Source organism: Camelina sativa, chromosome 9, assembly GCF_000633955.1.
Source record: "Camelina sativa cultivar DH55 chromosome 9, Cs, whole genome shotgun sequence".
Lineage (NCBI taxonomy): Eukaryota > Viridiplantae > Streptophyta > Magnoliopsida > Brassicales > Brassicaceae > Camelina > Camelina sativa.
The window spans coordinates 24940969-24959075 of NC_025693.1; the positions used below are offsets into that span (position 1 = coordinate 24940969).

Sequence of the window (18107 nt, forward strand, 5' to 3'; positions counted from 1 at the left end):
ACATGTTTTTGTGGGGACTAGTAACATTCACGTCCTCTTATTCCTGCTTCCAAACAGCAAGGCAAAGTAATATAATATTCTAAAGAAGAGACCTGACGCAAACGTAACCCACTTGCTCAACTCAGTAATACCCTGCTGTGCAAGTAAGTCAGACCCGGTCCTCAAGCAGGGGGACTCCCGAGAGTTTCAAGGAGCTTAATTTTCCCGGAATCAGATACTCCTCCGAGAAGAGTGCTGTCAAATACTTGGACTCCCGTAACAAAACATCGAGATGGGTCATCAAACTCGTTGATTAAGACAGCCTCATACGGATATTTCAGCAGAGAAATGTAATGAAACCATGTCCAGTAGACCGGTATCCGATCTCGGTTGACGTAGAATCCACTCAACAGTAAACAATAGGCGAGATAGGAAATGTCGACCATGTAACTTAACATAATATTGGGAACAACACCGGATATGAAGGTTACGACGGAGGATCCTGACCAAAAAGAGGCATAGATTATGAGGCAATTTGTTGACCAAAAATTCTGTTCCCTAAATTTTTTTGATCATTTGGTTTCGTTCAGTGTAATCTCTAGAATCAAGACCAGCTAGTGATAATACAGTTTTCATCCTATTCCATGATACTCTTGGATTATTCTTATTCTTAAAAACAGTTGAAAACATCCAATTGAAACTAAATAACATTAGGATTCGACATAGAAACATGAAACACCAAATACTCAAGAGAAATCTATATCATTCTCAGTTCTCTTCCTCTTCGACCTTGTTCTTCTTCATCAGCTGAGCTAATCTCTCGGCAACACTCGATCTAGTCCCCGGAGAAACGCCGTTCTTTCCGATGATGGACTCCAGAACAGCCTCCGCCAACAATTTGTTCTCGATCACAGCTTTCCCGGTTTCAGGAATACTATCATCCTTAGAAAACGCAACCTACAAAAATACATTCACAACAAATCCATGTCAATAAAATATTCCAAAGCTACACGTTATTACTACTATTATTTCAAACGCTACTTCTACATTAGTGTTCACATTTAAAATATACTAAACACACACAAACAGAGTATCTCATACTGATTTTGGCATTTACAGTTACAATTATGTAAAACGCCAAAGCAAACTATAAATCAAGTCAATGTTCTGAATAGTTATGGTAGCAAAGTTACAGTGAGAGAGCCGTGTGGGGAGAGAGCAAAGAGGATTGATGCACCCGGAGGGAAGGTTTCTTCCTTGAAAATCTCCAAGAACTTCTCCACAGCTTTGGCTTCACACTCCGTATAAATCCCTAGAGATTTCCATATAGCCACACAATTCTCCGTTACTTTCTCCGAGTATTGCTGTCCAGTTAACGGCAGTTTCATAGTCACCTTAATAAACTTCTCAAACGCACCTACAGAGCAAATTGAAGAAAGTTAAACTAAGTTGGTCTAATAACCTAACTTGACGTATAAGAGTAACTGGTGTTATACCTGTGACGATTTCACGGAAGAAGGGGACAGATTCAGTTAACTCCTCTGCGGTTTTGCCTTTCCACTTGAGGGAGAGTGATGGGACGGCGTTAGCATCTAGGTATACTCCAATGACGGTGAAAATTATAAATTTTCCTTGGATCTCCAACCCTCGGACACCTGCGTATTAGCGTATATATGTTAGCAAACGGATCACATAGTCAGCAAGACGAAGAAGACAAAAACAGAGGAAACGACAACCGAACCTGCGCCACCGAGGAAGAGTGGATTGGAGGAGGCCGGTGACTTGACGGACGGTGCAAACGTGACGGAATCTACGTGAAGCTTCGCGACGGTAGGGAGCGGAGACGGAGAGACGACGACGGAGGAGGAAGACATTTTTTAGTTGGTTTGATTGATACTAATGTTATAACTTTTTTTTTTGGGGTTAAGTTATAAGAGAAGAGAGAAGGGTAGGTAGCAGAAGTTGCGATTACGAGTGTTGGATGTGTAAGCACGTGGAGCTACTCGCTTTTGAGTTTTGTCTCTCTCTTTTTATATTTGATTGGAAGATGTAGTTAGTGACAACAACTGGTAGTTGAAAAACTCGGATCTAACAAAGATTTTGGTTTCGTCTTCTATATTTTAATTCTAGGAGATGAAAGATATTATTGAATCTTCATAAAGGCATATCTATCTAACAGAGTTTTGGTAAATCATTTCTATAATGATAATATATGATTTATGTTGTTGAAGATAAATGGAACATGATAAACTTTTTTCTAGTTTGTATTTATTGAAGTTTCTTATGAATTAAAAAAAAATATGAGAATTTGTTAAAAATGCCTCTTTTGATATACCCTTTTCAAAAATACCCTCTTTTTTGGCCATTTTTATTTTTGCCCTCTTTTAATTTTTAATGATCATTTTACCCTTAGATGAAAATTATTTTATTCAATAACAAAAAAAACAAAATTTTCCCGCCAAAAAATTTCCGACATATTTTCCCGCCAAAAATTTTTCGAAAAAAATTTTCCCGCCAAAAAAACTTTACAAGGTTTTTAAAAGGTTTTATAATGGTCATTTTGTATATAAAGAGGGGTAGTTTTAAAAATAGTCAACATGAAGAGGTATTTTTAAAAAGGGGTATGAAAAAGGGGCATTTTTGAGAATGCCCCAAAAAATATAGAGATATTAATTAATAAAATTCTCTTATCTAGGAAATAGAAATACATATTAGTTCATTTTCTACTCCCTCCGTTCTAGTTTAACTGTCGTTTAAGGTTTTTGCACACAAATTAAGGAAACTATTAAATTTTATGTTTTGTCCTTCATTAATATATTTTATAATTTTTTCATTGGTTGAAATTTTAAAACAGTAGGGATAAGATTGGAATATTCATCAAACATCTGCATTGAAAATCTAAAACGACAACTAATATGAAACAAAAATTAAATCCTAGAACGATAGTTAAACTGAGTATTAAAGAAATCCGGTTTTCAGTCACAAACAAAAATGAAGAGAATTACTGGAAAATTACAAACAAAAAAGAACAGAATATATGAACTGGATTTTCTATTGCGTTGAAAATTGATGCATTTGTTTATAACATCTAAAAAAAATATACCATACAAGGCATATGTACTAAATAGGTTTAAACGTTTAACTTATTTTTGGATTTATTTTATACGTAGATTTGCATTAAAACTGTAGGGGATCTTGATATATCTAATGTCTTCCAATCCAACAATATCACTTATAAGTTATAACATACTGTATGTAAATCGAAATTAAGAAAAAGTTAATGGGCAATTGACAAAAATAGCACCATTTTAAGTTTTTCTTCCACAATTAGCACATGTTTTCAAATGTTCCAAACTAGCACAAATTTATATTTATTAAAAATTATTAATAAAAGTAAAATAATGTCGAAATCGTAACATTGCAGCAACCACATTGTGTTCTCTCTCACTCATCCTTCTCTCTGGTTCCAAACCTAATTACTGACGAACCCAATCGGATCTGAATCAAAGGTGATTCATGAAGTCGAAGTCAATGAAATCAGTAATTGCGACACTGCAGAGGAGCCCAGGCATCGATAATATTCAACTCCGGTGAATTTAATTCCGGTAAAAGTTGCATAATCGATAGGAGAGAAGAAGAGGAAGTTGGGTTTTCCTGTGCTAGATCTTTTCTCTCCTCTTGTCTGTTTCATTCTTCTATTTATCACCCTCAATTGCCACACTCTTCTACACTTTTGTTTGATGTGAGTCTTGGTTTTAGAGATTTCTCTAGTGGTAGTTCTAATGTTAGTGATGGTGAAACTGAATCTGAAGAGGATAATGATGTTATTGATGAAATTGGGGTCATTTGTGTTGAATCGAGTACTAATCCCAAAGAAGTAGGTATCAGAGAGGTTTTAGAACAGTTTTGACATGCCAAGAAACCAACAATTAGGTTCTTTTGTTGGGTTGCAGAGAAACCATAGTTTGCTCATGATTCAAGAACCTGCAATTTTTATGTTGTATATTTGTTAGGCTGCAGAGAAACTCCATAATGAGTATTGTAGTAAAGACTAGACAGTTTGATTGTTTTGGTTCTTTAAGAGATGGGTATGTAAGGTCTATTGAATTTGGATATAGTTCTGTGAAGTTTTTAAGCTACAATTTTCATCTTATGGAAAATTCAAGAAGGATTCCTCGAAATTCAGGAAAAGTTCCTTAAACTTTAGGATGACCTTCATAAAAAGTTTGGATTTCAGGATGAACAAAAGGATGGAGAGGTCTCGTGAATAGTTCTGTGAAGTTTTTAAGCTACAGCTTTCATCTTATGAAAATTCAGGAAGCCTTCCTCGAAATTTAGGAAAAGGTTCCTTAAAATTTAGGAAAGGTTCCTTAAACTTCAGGATGACCTTCATAAAAAGTTTGGATTTCAGGATGAACATAAGGATGGAGAAGTCTCGTGAAATGCAGCACCAAATGTTCTTAATCAACAACAACGTTTTGGAGAAAACTCGTGAAAAAAGCTTGCATACAAGTCCTGTGAAAAAGACTTGGAAGATTCAATAGCCATGGTAAAATCAATGAAAAAGTGTGGTTCACCTATTATCTATTCTTGTTGTTAGACATCTATAATAGTTGTGATACATTTTTATATTGTTTTGATACTTGTACGATGTTTCTGCAATAGAAGAATGTCACAGGTTTTTTTTTTGGACAAAAAACTGCTTTTGTCATAGGTTTCTACTAGACAAGTTAATAGTTGTTGAGGTAACAAGTTCTCTTTAATTCAAGAAGGATTCCACGAACTTTATGAAAGATTACCTGAATTTCAGGATGGTCTTCATAATGTTTAGGAAGGATTTCATAATGTTTAGGAAGACATCCTTTTAATCTAGAAAGCTTTTCCTGAATATTCATAAATCCCAAAAATGGTGATGAGTGATGGACCATAACGAGAAGATCCTCCCCCACTGTACTCTGTCTCATCAACACTAATAACCAACTCAATAACCAACTATGTATAAGCCGAAGAAGCCGGAACATTGAAATCAACGATAACAAACTTTTTTTACTTTTTTCCAACTGTTTTGTTCTCAATGACAATATATCAAACACTTGGTATGCAGAACATTGATATCCAAAGATGAGAAAGTAGCACTCAAATACACATTTCAGCTTCAAGATTACCCATGTTTATCCATTTCATTCACAGTTCATATGCTAATACCAAACAATTCAAGCCACCACTCATGATCATATTTGATTCATTACCCAACAATTTTCAACAGTTCTAATACCCAATAACTTCCAAATGTTCAGATCTCATTTAATACCCAACATTTCATTCACTAGAAGACAAATCCCAATGATCTAAACGAAGGAGAAGCTTCAAGTTCTCATCCACTTCCTTTGTCCAACATGGCATCTCCATTTTTACTTCCTCTTTCACATTCAGAAGCTCAGGTGGTGGTCTCAGCAGCAGAAAACAAAGATCGATAATTATTATTAATTAGAATCAATTGAGTGGTGGTGGCAATCTCGTCGACGGTGTTTGTCGTTGGGAAGAAGAAGAAGAAGAAGAAGAAGAAGAAGAAGAAGAAGAAGAAGAAGAAAAGTTAATGAAGAAGAAGAAGAAGAAGAAGAAAAGTTAATGAAAAAATTATAAATGATTTTTAAGATAAAAATTCAGTAATGTGCTAATTTTGGAAGAAAAACATAGATTGGTGCTAATTAAGGGTATTTCTCAAAATTAATCGGTTGCAATGGGCCAATGACATGTACATGTATATATCCATAAATCACATTTAATTTGGTGGAAATTAAATAATAATAAAAAACAATTAGAAAGACGAAATAGTTGTTAGCCTTGGTCTGAAACCCCTCAATGAAACACTGGGCTGACGGATTAATGTATTATCGAAACAAAATCCAACTGAACCTGAAATAATCCACACTACAAAAAAGGTGTTGTTTTAAATCATTTATTTTCTATATTTGCATCAAATTTAAATAATGTAAATATAATTTGTATCGATTTATTTCAAACTCATGTCATATTAAATCAGTTATAACAAATGATTTTAAATTATTCTGTCAGTTTTTATAAATGATTTTAAAATTTGGTATCATTTATGAATAACTGGTACTAATAAAAGATTTTTTTGTTCTAATAACAATAACAAATTCGTTTATTTTAAGTGTTTTTGAAATTATTTTTAATATGCAAAAATTGTCTTGATATCTATTAAAATCTTTTCGAATCTGTACTAATATCTTTTATTAAAATTGTTATTTATAAAATAAATTAAAAAACATAAATACAAAAGATTTAGTTTAATATAGATTCAACAAATAGAAAAAAAAAAACTGATATGAACTGAGCTTTTTTTCTTCTTGCTGAAGTGTCATATGTATCTTATTGCTTTTGTTCCCTCCCTTTATTTTTCATTGTCTTAATGACAATGTTGTGTCATCTTTAGATTTTTTGAGTACATAAACATAAATAACAGAGTAAAAATTAGAATTCTAGATTTGATAATCAAAAAAACTTGATACAAAATAGGGAGAAGAAAAGAAGATTTACCTTTAAATGTTTTAGATGTGATGATTCATGATTATATGCTGAAGATGTGTTGTAACTTGTAAATGCATACCAGTGGTTGTCTTGTTGACATTCAAAGTTGTTTTGATCACTCTCAAATAATTTTCTTATATAGATGAAGAAGTACTTTCACCCTTAAATAATCAGAAAGTTTTTTTTTAAGTAATTACAAAGATCATGAGTAGTGTAGAAACAGTTTTTTCTTAAACATCTTTAATACAAATATAAAATCCCCCAATATTTTTAATAAAAGCAAGAAAAATTGAGAAATTTAAAAAATAAAAGAAAACAGGTTACGATATCCAAACAGATCTGTTTTCTTTTATTTTTATAATTATTCTTTATGGAAAATATTTTTGATAATATTGATTAATTGTTATATTATATTTACAATTTTTTAATAATTATTAATTTATGGAAATATTTGTGATATAATCCTAGTATATTAATTGAGAAGTACAAAATTAAAAATAACCTTAAAAAGTGTAAAAAATTACATGTAATTGCCATTAGAAATTGTTAAATAAAGGCTAAAACTGCTGAGGCTATAAAAGATAATTAGTAATTATTAAAAATTAAAAATCCTACTATATTAATTAACCAAAATTGTGGGGTTACATGGATAATCAATCCATTTAAATTAAATACATAAACCAAAAAATCTAAACCAAAAAAATATTCCCTTAACAAAATCTTTATCCTCTTAACAAAAAAATTTCAAGCCATGAATTCTTAAAAAGCTTAAGTTCTTTCAAATGTGTCTATAATCAAAGGTTTAAACAATTTATTCATTGTTACAGCCTCAGTTTTTTATTGATGTCATTTTTTCAATAAACATATTAAAAATTGAAAAAATTGCTAAGATTCTAAACCAACAATTTCAATCATAAATCATTTTAAATAATTTAATTAATAAATTATTTTTGCAAATTTTTCTAAAATAAAATGTTCAGCCCGCGGTCTACCGCGGTAGTACCTAGTGATTAATTATTTTGAAAATAAAATATTTTTGCAGGTTTGTTAGGTGGAGAATGTAATTACTATATTTTCTCAAATAAAATAAAATAAACATAATTTATATTTTAAAAAATGTTATATTTGTATCTTTAAATTAATTAATAATAGAAAATTATAAAACTTTTTTTGGGAAATAGTAATATATGTTTGATTTTTTGTTGAAAAATAAATTGATCCTTGGAGAATAAAAAAAAGTAATATTGAATATTTTGAGTTTTAACACATGTAAATTAAGATTGACTTGCATCAGTTATATGCAACTGATATAATAAAATTTTGAAATATATATATTTATTTAATTTAAATCGAATATGTATGAATTAACATCATTTTATTATTGATATCAGTTTTGTATCATTTATTTAATTGATATTTAATTTGTATCATTATATTAAGTGATGTAAATTACATTTTCTGTTAAATATTTTTGAACTGATGCAAATTCAAATTAAATTGTGTCACTTTTATTGAACTGATGTCAAATTATTCGATTATGATATCAATAATAATAATTGATGCCAAACACATAGTTATGCATCATTTATCAATAAGTCATTTAAATTAAAATCATTTACTTTTGTGATACTATTTAAGTGATGCAATCAACCATTTTTTGTTATAGTGCCATGCGAGCTTGCGAATTACAAAAGACTAGAGCCAAGCAGGAATTACATCAACATTTCAAATTGAGAAAGCAAAATAATTAATCTGGAAAGGTGGACTTAGCTAATGCATACGATGTCAGTCGAATCAGTGAGAAAACATAAATTTTTCAGTTTTGCAAATTATGTGGCTCCTAGTTAACTGCGTATTTATATGCTTTAAATGTATTGTCGAAATTTATATACACAAGTGATTATAAATATGTGCTGGAATGTTTGTACTTTTGTCATTTAATAGTCATTAATACAAAAATCAACCTCTACCAAATTCGAAAGAAAATACTATTTGCGTTGTAAAACTCAGTGAATACATTGACCACATCATAATTCACACGATTTTGAATTCTCCATTCTTTGGTAAATTATCAAATTTGGATTCATTTAACTTTAATTTTTCTAACATTTGTGATGCGCATGCGCCATGTTTGTTGCAGTAGCCAAACTCGAATTTGTATCAGATAACCGGGCTTTGAATAATTTGCTCTCTACCAAAACTTTAAAATGTTCCTTATCTATTGCCGTAACTAATTTTTCATATCCTAATTCTCCATGTACAGTATTTTCATTCTTGATCTTCTAATTTGTTTTTCTTCAAAAGATGCACCTCGTATACACACAAATTATATTATACTCCCTCCGTTTTAATATATAAGATGTTTTGGCCTCTTTTTTTGTCTCAAAATATAAGATATCTCGTAACTTTCTATGCAAATTTTAATATATATTTAATAATTTGTAATCATTATTTATGCAGTCTTCTTTATTATTGGTTGAATCCTTTTTAATTTAAATATATATGATACTTTTTAAAAGAAAAATAAACTATCTTAATATGTGTATCTTACCTTAAACATCCTATATTTTGAAACGGAAGGAGTATATATGTATAAAGAAACTCATAATTCAGTTCTAAGTCAGTGACACTAATTTCAAATGTGGCCGGCCCGACGCTGATCTGTTGAGTTGGGTTCGAATTTAATTGTGTCCTAGCCTATAATGCTATGCATGCATGGTTTAAATTTTGAGTCAATTGAATAGTGAAGTGAATAATACAATATCTGTCACACCAATATATATTATTAAATTTAGTGGGTACATTTATTTACTAGATATTTTTTGTTTTGTTTTTTTGTAAGTTCGGAAGTGTGGAGTATGGGGAGTTTGGACCATTGAACTTTACTATCCAACGTGCAATGCGCCATATAATTGCATATCCATCCACTAAATTTCGTGGTCGAACGTGTGTATTTTGCTGAGTAAAACAAACTCAAAACTTTTTTTTTTGCCATATATTAATGAATATATTATTTGTTCATAGCATAATTCACCTTAGTGCAGTAGCAGGAGGTAAGTCCATTTGTAGAAAACACCATCACACCATGGATCGAGTCCCGCTTTTGTCCACTCTATGAGATTGAAGAACCTTTAGACGAAAGAGACATTAAAATTCGAAAATAATTCTGAGACACTAAATAGTACCCACTGAATGTTGGCAATTAACGTGTACAAAATCTAACTGTAGGCATCACTTTTTCAAACATCACCTCACTCTCCTACTTTTTTTTTTTTTCAATTTATATTATTTGTAATTGTCTATTTTGATCAATCGAAATATTAATTTTACAGTTTTTTTAAAACCAAAAAAAAACACAAACAAACAAAGATGAAACAAATACATATGTAACAACTTGATCATAAAATTACATCACTGGGAGACTTATCCTTCAACCTTTTTACTTAAATACTTGGCTAATGCACACAAGTTTTTGTGGGGTCTAGTAACCTTCACGTCCTCTTATTCCTGCCTCCAAACAGCAAGGCAAAGTAAAACAAAATCCTAAAGAAGAGACCTGACGCAAACGTAATCCACAAGCATTCCCACTTGCTCAACTCAGTAATACCTTGCTGCGCAAGTAGGTCAGACCCGGTCCTCAAGCAGGTGGATTCCGTTATTCTCGTATTCAGAGACTTACCGAGAGTTTCAAGGAGCTTAACTTTCCCGGAATCAGATACTCCTCCGAGAAGAGTGCTGTCAAATACTTGGACTCCCTTAACAAAACATCGAGACGGGTCATCAAACTCGTTGATTATGACAGCCTCATATGGATATTTCAGCAGTGAAATGTAATGAAACCATGTCCAGTAGACCGGTATCCGATCCCGGTTGACGTAGAATCCACTCAACAGTAAACAATAGGCGAGATAGGAAATGGCGACCATGTAACTTAACATGATATTGGGAACAACACCGGATATGAATGTAACGACGGAGGATCCTGACCAAAAAGAGGCGTAGATTATGAGGCAATAGAAGTAGAAACCCTCTAGTCCGCCGCTCAATCCAACAGTCCAAAATGTGATCGCGGAAAAAACTAAGGAAGGGGCAATGAGCTGAGGAAGAGTCACGAGAGAGTGAGATATAACGTAGGAAGATGTTCTATACGCGTTGTGTGTTGTCTTTCTCAAGAAAATGTATCGTTCCTGGATGAAAACGGGGACATTGTCTAAACAACAGTAGAACATTGTTGGCACAACGAAAGCGAACAAGGTCAATCTCTCTAGTGCTCCTCTTGGAGTGTGGTCTAGCTTCCAATACACAGTGGCTAATAGAAAGCCAGTCACCATTACGGTAGCAATCCGTGTTCCTACAAGCTCAGGCATCCGCATCCAGTTTTTCATGTACCGTTTGGCTAAGATGAATGTTTCGAACAACGACGGGTTTGCGTATGAAGATACTGTTTCCATGGAAACAAGATTGGCTCTGGATGAGCCTGAGACTAGTTTACCTCTAGAAACACTTGCATTGATTGCTTCTTTTAAGGTTAATGGGCTGTCTAGCTCGAACTTGTTGGTCTGTGGAGCAGATTGGCTGAAACTGAGCTTGTTTTGTTGCCACTTTTCATTGAAGTCAACTAAACTTCTTGTTCCTTCGTTGGATCCTTCGAGTTCTCGAACTAAATCAAGAGCGAACTCTGTGAAGATCGTTTTGCATCACATACGCTGATATGACCTTGAGCAGTCGAGTTTGCAAAACTTTTTCTCCGTTTAGAGTTACGGAGCCTTTTAAGCTTCCCTGAGCAACTCTCCCCGCTAATGCATCGATCAACGTAGATTTACCTGCTCCACTTGCACCAAGAACGGCGAGGATATCTCCGTCACAAGCCTCGCCGGAAACATCATCAAGTAGAGTCTTTACTCCGCTTCGCCGTGAGAAACCAAAACGACGTCCAAGTATGACGTCGTATTCAAGATTGTTGAAAGCTAGGACGAACGGGACAGGTTTTAGGTGTAAGGCTTCGACATCTATCACGTGATGATCATCGCTTTTTTCGCTGTCGGGGGAATCTCCTTTTCGGAAACTGTCACAATCTTTTAGCAACTCGTCGATAGCAATCTTTCTTCCGCTAAGTGATAGATTCATCGTACAGCTAGCGTCAGTTAGAGATCATCAAACTGATGGTGAAAATATGGTGGAATAAGAAAGCACTTCTAGTAATGGTATATTTGTGATGCGACGTATAGCTCGAAACTTGAGTATTTATAAGAAAATATGTAACTGGTGTGTTATAACTTCTTGAACTAAAAAATTTGAAAGAAATTTAACGTTAATGGCTCGTACGAGCGAGTCGACAATTTATTCAGAAATTTGGTTTTCGACATTAAATGTATGTAAGAACTAAGAAGCAAAAAAAAAAAATTGTGAATAACGTGGTCATTAAATTCTTGATCAGACTTGGAAAAAAAATTCAAGATACTAAAAGTATTTAAATTTTGGCTTTTGCAATGTGCCACGAGTCGCATTTAAATATGACTGATCAACAAAATTTTGAAGCTGTGTTTCTGTAACCACAGTGACACGTTTGTTAATTGGTATCAGCAACCAATAGTGACGAAAGGTTTTATCGTCCAGAAGGGCGCGCAGATCCAAAATATATTTTAGTGCATCACAATAATATAGTACTATATAGTTATTTTATATACAGAATATGAAAATTATCAAAATTCACTTGGTGGAATTTGCACTAAAGCACCAAGATCCGCCCGCCCCTGATCATTCGCCCATCTTATGCTTTTTAAATTGGAAACCAAAGCATATGTACATTATGTAACTGTTAGTATTCTTTCTGATTGCCCATACACACATTCTTTTGTTTTGGTGGTATTATGGTTTTGGAATCATCCAAAACCGCTAGTTCTACACTCCTAACTACCTATTCAAATATGAACACGGAAACATACAAGAGATACATTAATGAATATATGTATAGCATGTAGAAGTAACTGATGAAAAAATCCAAAAGAGAAGAAAAGAAGTGATAAACATTATTTATTGAAAGGAAGTAAGGAACCATGCTGAAAGTATTGAGGGATGCGTTGACAAATTAAACATGCATGTAACGCATACAGATACAATGGATGTTGATGTCAAAGCTAGTAGGAGAATCACTCACGTACGTCTCTCACTCTCTTCAATGTGGCTCCACAAAACGGTTAGTAATTTGGTATGGGTACTTCACTTTATACCCAATTCTCCACTAATTGGTTAAACTCGAATGTCCAATTGAGTTGGATGCATGATTAATCTAGTTTGTTTGGTATGATTGTACTGGAGACTCAGAATACAACTAACAATAATAGAAAGTAATTGACCAAAAAAAAAAAAATGACAACTTGCAGGTTAAAAAATCTATACTAGTTCTTTAAAAAAAAAAAAATAGTAAAAAGTTAATTATAATTTGTGTGTGGCTCGTAGGATATATACGACAACCACCACCAACATCGCCGTCGTACATGCATGATTTCATTAAATTATTTTTTATCTTTCTACTATTATTTCATGAAATTTCATTTTCGACATAACTGTACTTAAGAAATAATATCAATTGTGATTGTTGAATTTAATTCGTGGTACATGCTTGGAATAAATGCAATTAGGCTAGTTTAACTTTCAAAGCTGGGACATTTACCAAATTTTATTTAAAGTAATGTTTTTCTATATTAAAACATTTTTTCTTTGATTAATATATAGTAGTCCAAATTACAAGTTTCAAATCATAACACCTAAAATTAGTATTTGTTTTCTCGTCGATCGGCAGAGATCTTTTGTTTTTGGAATTATGGTTTTGAGTGTCCACCACAATCGCTAATTCTACAGTTATACTCCTAAAGGGAATGCAATAAATAACATTTAAGAAAGCGAATTATGAGATATAGAACTTTTTTTAGCACGAGAGATTACTTGCTAAAAATAGGAAGTTAATGGCAAAGTTTTGTTTAAAACTGACTATCGAATTGTCCACGTGACCCATAAACCAAATTTTGCGCTAGTCCACCCGCCCTAGATTAATGTAATAATGTATTATGATCTATCACTTCAAAGCTGCTGGGACATGTACCAAATCTTGTTCAAAGCAATGTTTCTATATAAGAACTACTTTTCATTAGCAAGAACTACCTTTTCAAACCTTTCTCGCCCATAATTTCTTAAATCGGATAACATCATAACATGTAAATTAGTGTATTACTTCTTTTCCGTCGGTACGTACGAGTATGATTGTGACGGCAATTTAATGTGCTTTGTTGTTTTGGAAGCATGGTACAGATGAGAGAATTCGGGAGGTCCCAAACTGTAAAACTGTAAAACAAACTAAAGGCTACGATTATGGAATTTCTAAATTTCTGACAACCTTCACTCATAGTTGCTTTTCAAAGAAAAGATGAAGTCGTCAAGAAACCGTCAATTTCTGAACTGATTCTCAAGTCTTCTTGTCTTCACGGACCCTCGATTGAGGCAAAAAAAAAAAACAGTCGGTTAGTATAAATATTTGTAAGAATAAAAAATGTTTGTAAGATTATTTTAGTTGTCAACCAATAATATTTTTGAACAGAAAAATTGAGAGACCTAACCATATGAACTTACAAAAGATAGCCTTATAATGATAGATCATTATTATTATCAAGCACCAACTTCTCTGCTTATGATCGACTCAGTGTATGTGTATGAATCGAAGATCAAATATTCAAAGTTGCATCTCTAGCTACCGTAATGTATTAGATTTCCAAATATATATATATATATATATGTTCTTAAGAGTTAATGTTAAACCAAATATATAATATATATATATGTTCCTCTACGATTCAGGGAATCTATCACAAAGATACAATGGAATGTGAGGATGTTGACGGATGTCTATGCAAAGTTTCAGGTTACATTCCTAGTTGCTTATCATCAAGTCCGGTGAAGGTTCTAAAGATATGGAACTTTGGTGAAATTCATGATGATTATGATGACGTGGAGAAGCAGATGGAGTTGGTCATGTATTTCCTAGAGACTATGTCCGTGATCAACTATGTATTTCCTAGAGACTATGCCGAATCTTGAAGAAGATGTGATAAACCAACTTGAGATGTTAGCAACCTCGACGAAGTGCACTGTCTATCTAATCTCTGACGTTTAACTTATGCGTTTTTACGAATCATCTCTTCGGTATCGACTAAATGGGAGATTATCTTCTTTAAATCTCAGATAAGATGAATAAAAGTTTTCGTTCTAGTTTGGTCTTTGTTCCGTAATCTATGACTTACACTTTGGCCTTCTCAATATGCATTTTCACTTTTGTGTTGAATATACTTTATGTTTTCTCAGACTTTGTTTATAAATTATACAAGTTAGTTGATTTCCTGCAGATATTCATTTTTAGAGAAAGATTAAAAAGTTGTCACTAAGTTTCTTTTTTTCTATGTGAGGTGAATGAAAGTAATCCATCTACTAAATTTAACTTGTATTAATGAGCATTAGGTTTCCTATACTTTAATATATATTTTTTTTGAATAATATACTTTAATATTTTATATTGTAGTATATATTCTAATTCTAAGAACTTGTCGTCCTAACTAAATTTATGATATGACGAGCTCCATCTGTTTCACTCAAAGTTGCTTCTTCACCAACAGTTACCATGATATGAGTCCTCACGAACTTTACCCAGTAATGACTCTTTGTATGATGATACCTTCCCTTTATCATTCTTCTTAGTACTTTTGCTCTTGGGAAATGCATTATTCCAAGACTCTGTCACAGCCTTTTGATCGTTGTACGGAGAGTTCATCAACAGATTATTCCAAGACTCTGTCACCAAATTACGTTGGTTATTAATTAAAACACAACAAAACATTTTCTTGTTAGTTGTTATAGGATAAGTAAATTTTACATTCATATGTTTCTTCAAATTAACAAACGGACAAAACTGTATCCAAATACAATACCATATACAAAACCTAATTTAATAAGCGAACAACATTTAAATGCCGAATCTGGATGTTGCATCCAAATGTTATGTTAGACATGAATGCAAGACACAAATAAACATTGATGAGATTGTGGAAGTACTCCACGTTCATTCCTACGGATATTACTATGGTGGTCCAAAAAAAAGCATGTCGGCCCAGTCTTACATATTTTTAGGTGATCACGGACATGCATGCGGATCTAAAGCTTAACTCAAAACCTAACATACAGGGTTGAACATCTCTGACCCATCAAAACGACCTTCCCTGTGTGAGACCAAATTTTCATATAAGTGTTTTATTTGCTTCTTTGATTTGAGCTTGAAACGTTGATGTTTATGACCAATTTTTGGCCCTTCTGAATTTTCTCTTATTCAATAGAATCAAACACCTCAATAATGTAACCGAAAAGTTAAAAACCAATGCCAAAACACCAAATACATTCAGAAGGAACATTATTCCATGATACTCTTGGACTATTCTTAAAAATAGTGGAAAACATTCAGAAGGAACTAAATAACATTAGGATTTGACATAGAAAAACATAAAACACCAAATACTCAAGAGAAATTTATATCATTCTCAGTTCTCTTCCTCTTCGACCTTGTTCTCGTTCATCAGCTGAGCTAATCTCTCGGCAACACTCAACCTAACCCCTGGAGAAGCACCGTTCTTTTCGATGAAAGACTCAAGAACAGCCTCCGCCAACAATTTGTTCCGGATCACATGAGCTCTCCCGGTTTGAGGAATGCTATCATCTTTAGAAAACGCAACCTGCAAAAAATACACAACAAATCCATAATAAAATATTCCAAAGCTACACGTTATAACTACTATTATTTCAAACGCTACTTCTACATTAGTGTTCTGTTCACATTTAAAATACTAAAACGTTCACTAACGCAAGTGTTAATTAAACATGCAAACAGAGTATCTCATTGCAATTTTGCATTTAATTTAAATACAATAATGTAAAACGCCAAATCAAACTATAAATCAAGTCATTGTTATGGTAGCAAAGTTACCGTAGTAAGAGAGCCGTTTGGGGAGAAAGCAAAAAGAATGGATGCACCGGGAAGGAAGGCTTGGTCCTTGAAGACCTCCAAGAACATCTCCACGGCTATGGCTTCACACTGCGTATAAATCCCTCGAAATTTCCATAAAGCCACACACTTCTTCGTTACTCCCTCCGCGTATTTATGTCCAAATAACGGCTGTTTCATAGTCAACTTAATAAACTTCTCAAACGCACCTAAAGAGCAAATTGAAGGAAGTTAAACTAAGTTGGTCTAATAATCTAACTTGACGTGTAAATTAAGTAACTGGTGTTATATAAGGAATTAAGTACCGGTGACGATTTCACGGAAGAACGGGACAGATTCCGTTAACTCCTCTGCGGTTTTGCCCTTCCACTTGAGGGCGAGTGATGGGACGGCGTTAGCATCTAGGTATACTCCTACGACGGAAAAAATAATGAATTCTTCTTGGATCTTCAAGCCTCGGGCACCTGCGCGTATTCACATAGTCAGCAAAAAGAAGAAGACAAAAACATAGGAAACGACAACCGAACCTGCGCCACCGAGGAAGAGTGGATTGGAGGAGGCCGGTGATCTGACGGACGGTGCAAAGGTGACGGAATCTACATGAAGCTCCGCGACGGTAGGGAGCGGAGACGGATAGACGACAACGGAGGACGAAGACATAGTTGAGTTACGATTACGAGTGTTGGACTTAACTCACTTATGAGATTTGTCTCTCTATTTATATTTGATTGGAAGATGTAGTGACAATTGGTGGTTTAAACCTCGGATCCCCTTATACCTAACAAAGACTTTTTGTTTATGATCTTTGTTTGGTTTGCATCTTAGGTTTTTGGTTTGATTGGATGTGTAAGCACGTGGACTTAACTAACTTTTGAGATTTGTCTCTCTTTTTATATTTGACTAGAAGATGTAGTGACACTTGGTGGTTTTAAACTCGGATCCTCTTATACCAAACAAAGACTTTTTGTTTACGCTCTTATTCCTTTAAGTTTCGTTGCAGCTTAGGTTTTTGGTTTGGGTTTATATATTTTAATTTTAAGATATGAAAGGTATTATTGAATTTCATAAAGGCTTATCTTCTTCTAGAGTTTTGGTAAATCATTATAGGTAAATGATTTATATGATTTATGTTGTTAAAGATAAATGGAACATGACAAACTTTAAGCTAGTTTATATTTATTGAAATTTCTATTTGAATTTTTAAAATATAGAGATATTTTTTGATGCTAAATCGCAACAATATAGATAATACAAGAATTTGGGGGTAAAAATAGAACTGTCTTTTAATTAACACTGAAACAAGGCAAGTGTTTACAGAGTTTTTGAATTGTGCGATGTTATAGTTCTGTCGCTCCAAAGACTTTTCGTACTAGACGAAAGAGACAACACACAAATGCTAAATGCGATTAATACGACTTGGACTTGCGTGCGGTTTAGCTCTTGAATGCTCTCTTTAATCATCTTTTTCGGATATCGTGCTCGATAGTGACCTCTCTTCTTTATAGTGAGACATTGATCTTAAATTCATTCTGTCCCT

The 18107-nt window shown here is 33.3% G+C and overlaps 3 protein-coding genes across 3 annotated transcripts in view; all 3 read right to left on the reverse strand.

Annotated features, from left to right (window-relative positions):
- LOC104712134 (chalcone--flavonone isomerase 1) lies at window positions 598-1904 on the reverse strand. The gene is made up of 4 exons (XM_010428964.2): window positions 1721-1904; window positions 1476-1634; window positions 1173-1396; window positions 598-936 (listed from the first exon to the last, which is right to left on the reverse strand). Exons 1-4 carry the CDS (start codon window positions 1851-1853, stop codon window positions 748-750), a joined length of 705 nt encoding a protein of 234 aa, XP_010427266.1. The 5' UTR covers window positions 1854-1904; the 3' UTR covers window positions 598-747.
- Window positions 9931-11658, reverse strand: LOC104715678 (ABC transporter G family member 19-like). Its single transcript, XM_010433069.1, has 2 exons — window positions 11293-11658; window positions 9931-11225 (listed from the first exon to the last, which is right to left on the reverse strand). The coding sequence occupies exons 1-2, from the start codon at window positions 11656-11658 to the stop codon at window positions 10023-10025; spliced, it is 1569 nt and encodes a 522-aa protein (XP_010431371.1). The 3' UTR covers window positions 9931-10022.
- Window positions 15922-18107, reverse strand: part of LOC104712136 (chalcone--flavonone isomerase 1-like) — a 7189-nt gene continuing 5003 nt past the window's right edge. Inside the window, exon 4 of the mRNA XM_010428966.2 lies at window positions 15922-16301. Within this exon, the coding sequence (XP_010427268.1) occupies window positions 16110-16301 (192 nt within the window). The 3' untranslated portion in view covers window positions 15922-16109. The remainder of the gene's footprint in view (window positions 16302-18107) is intronic.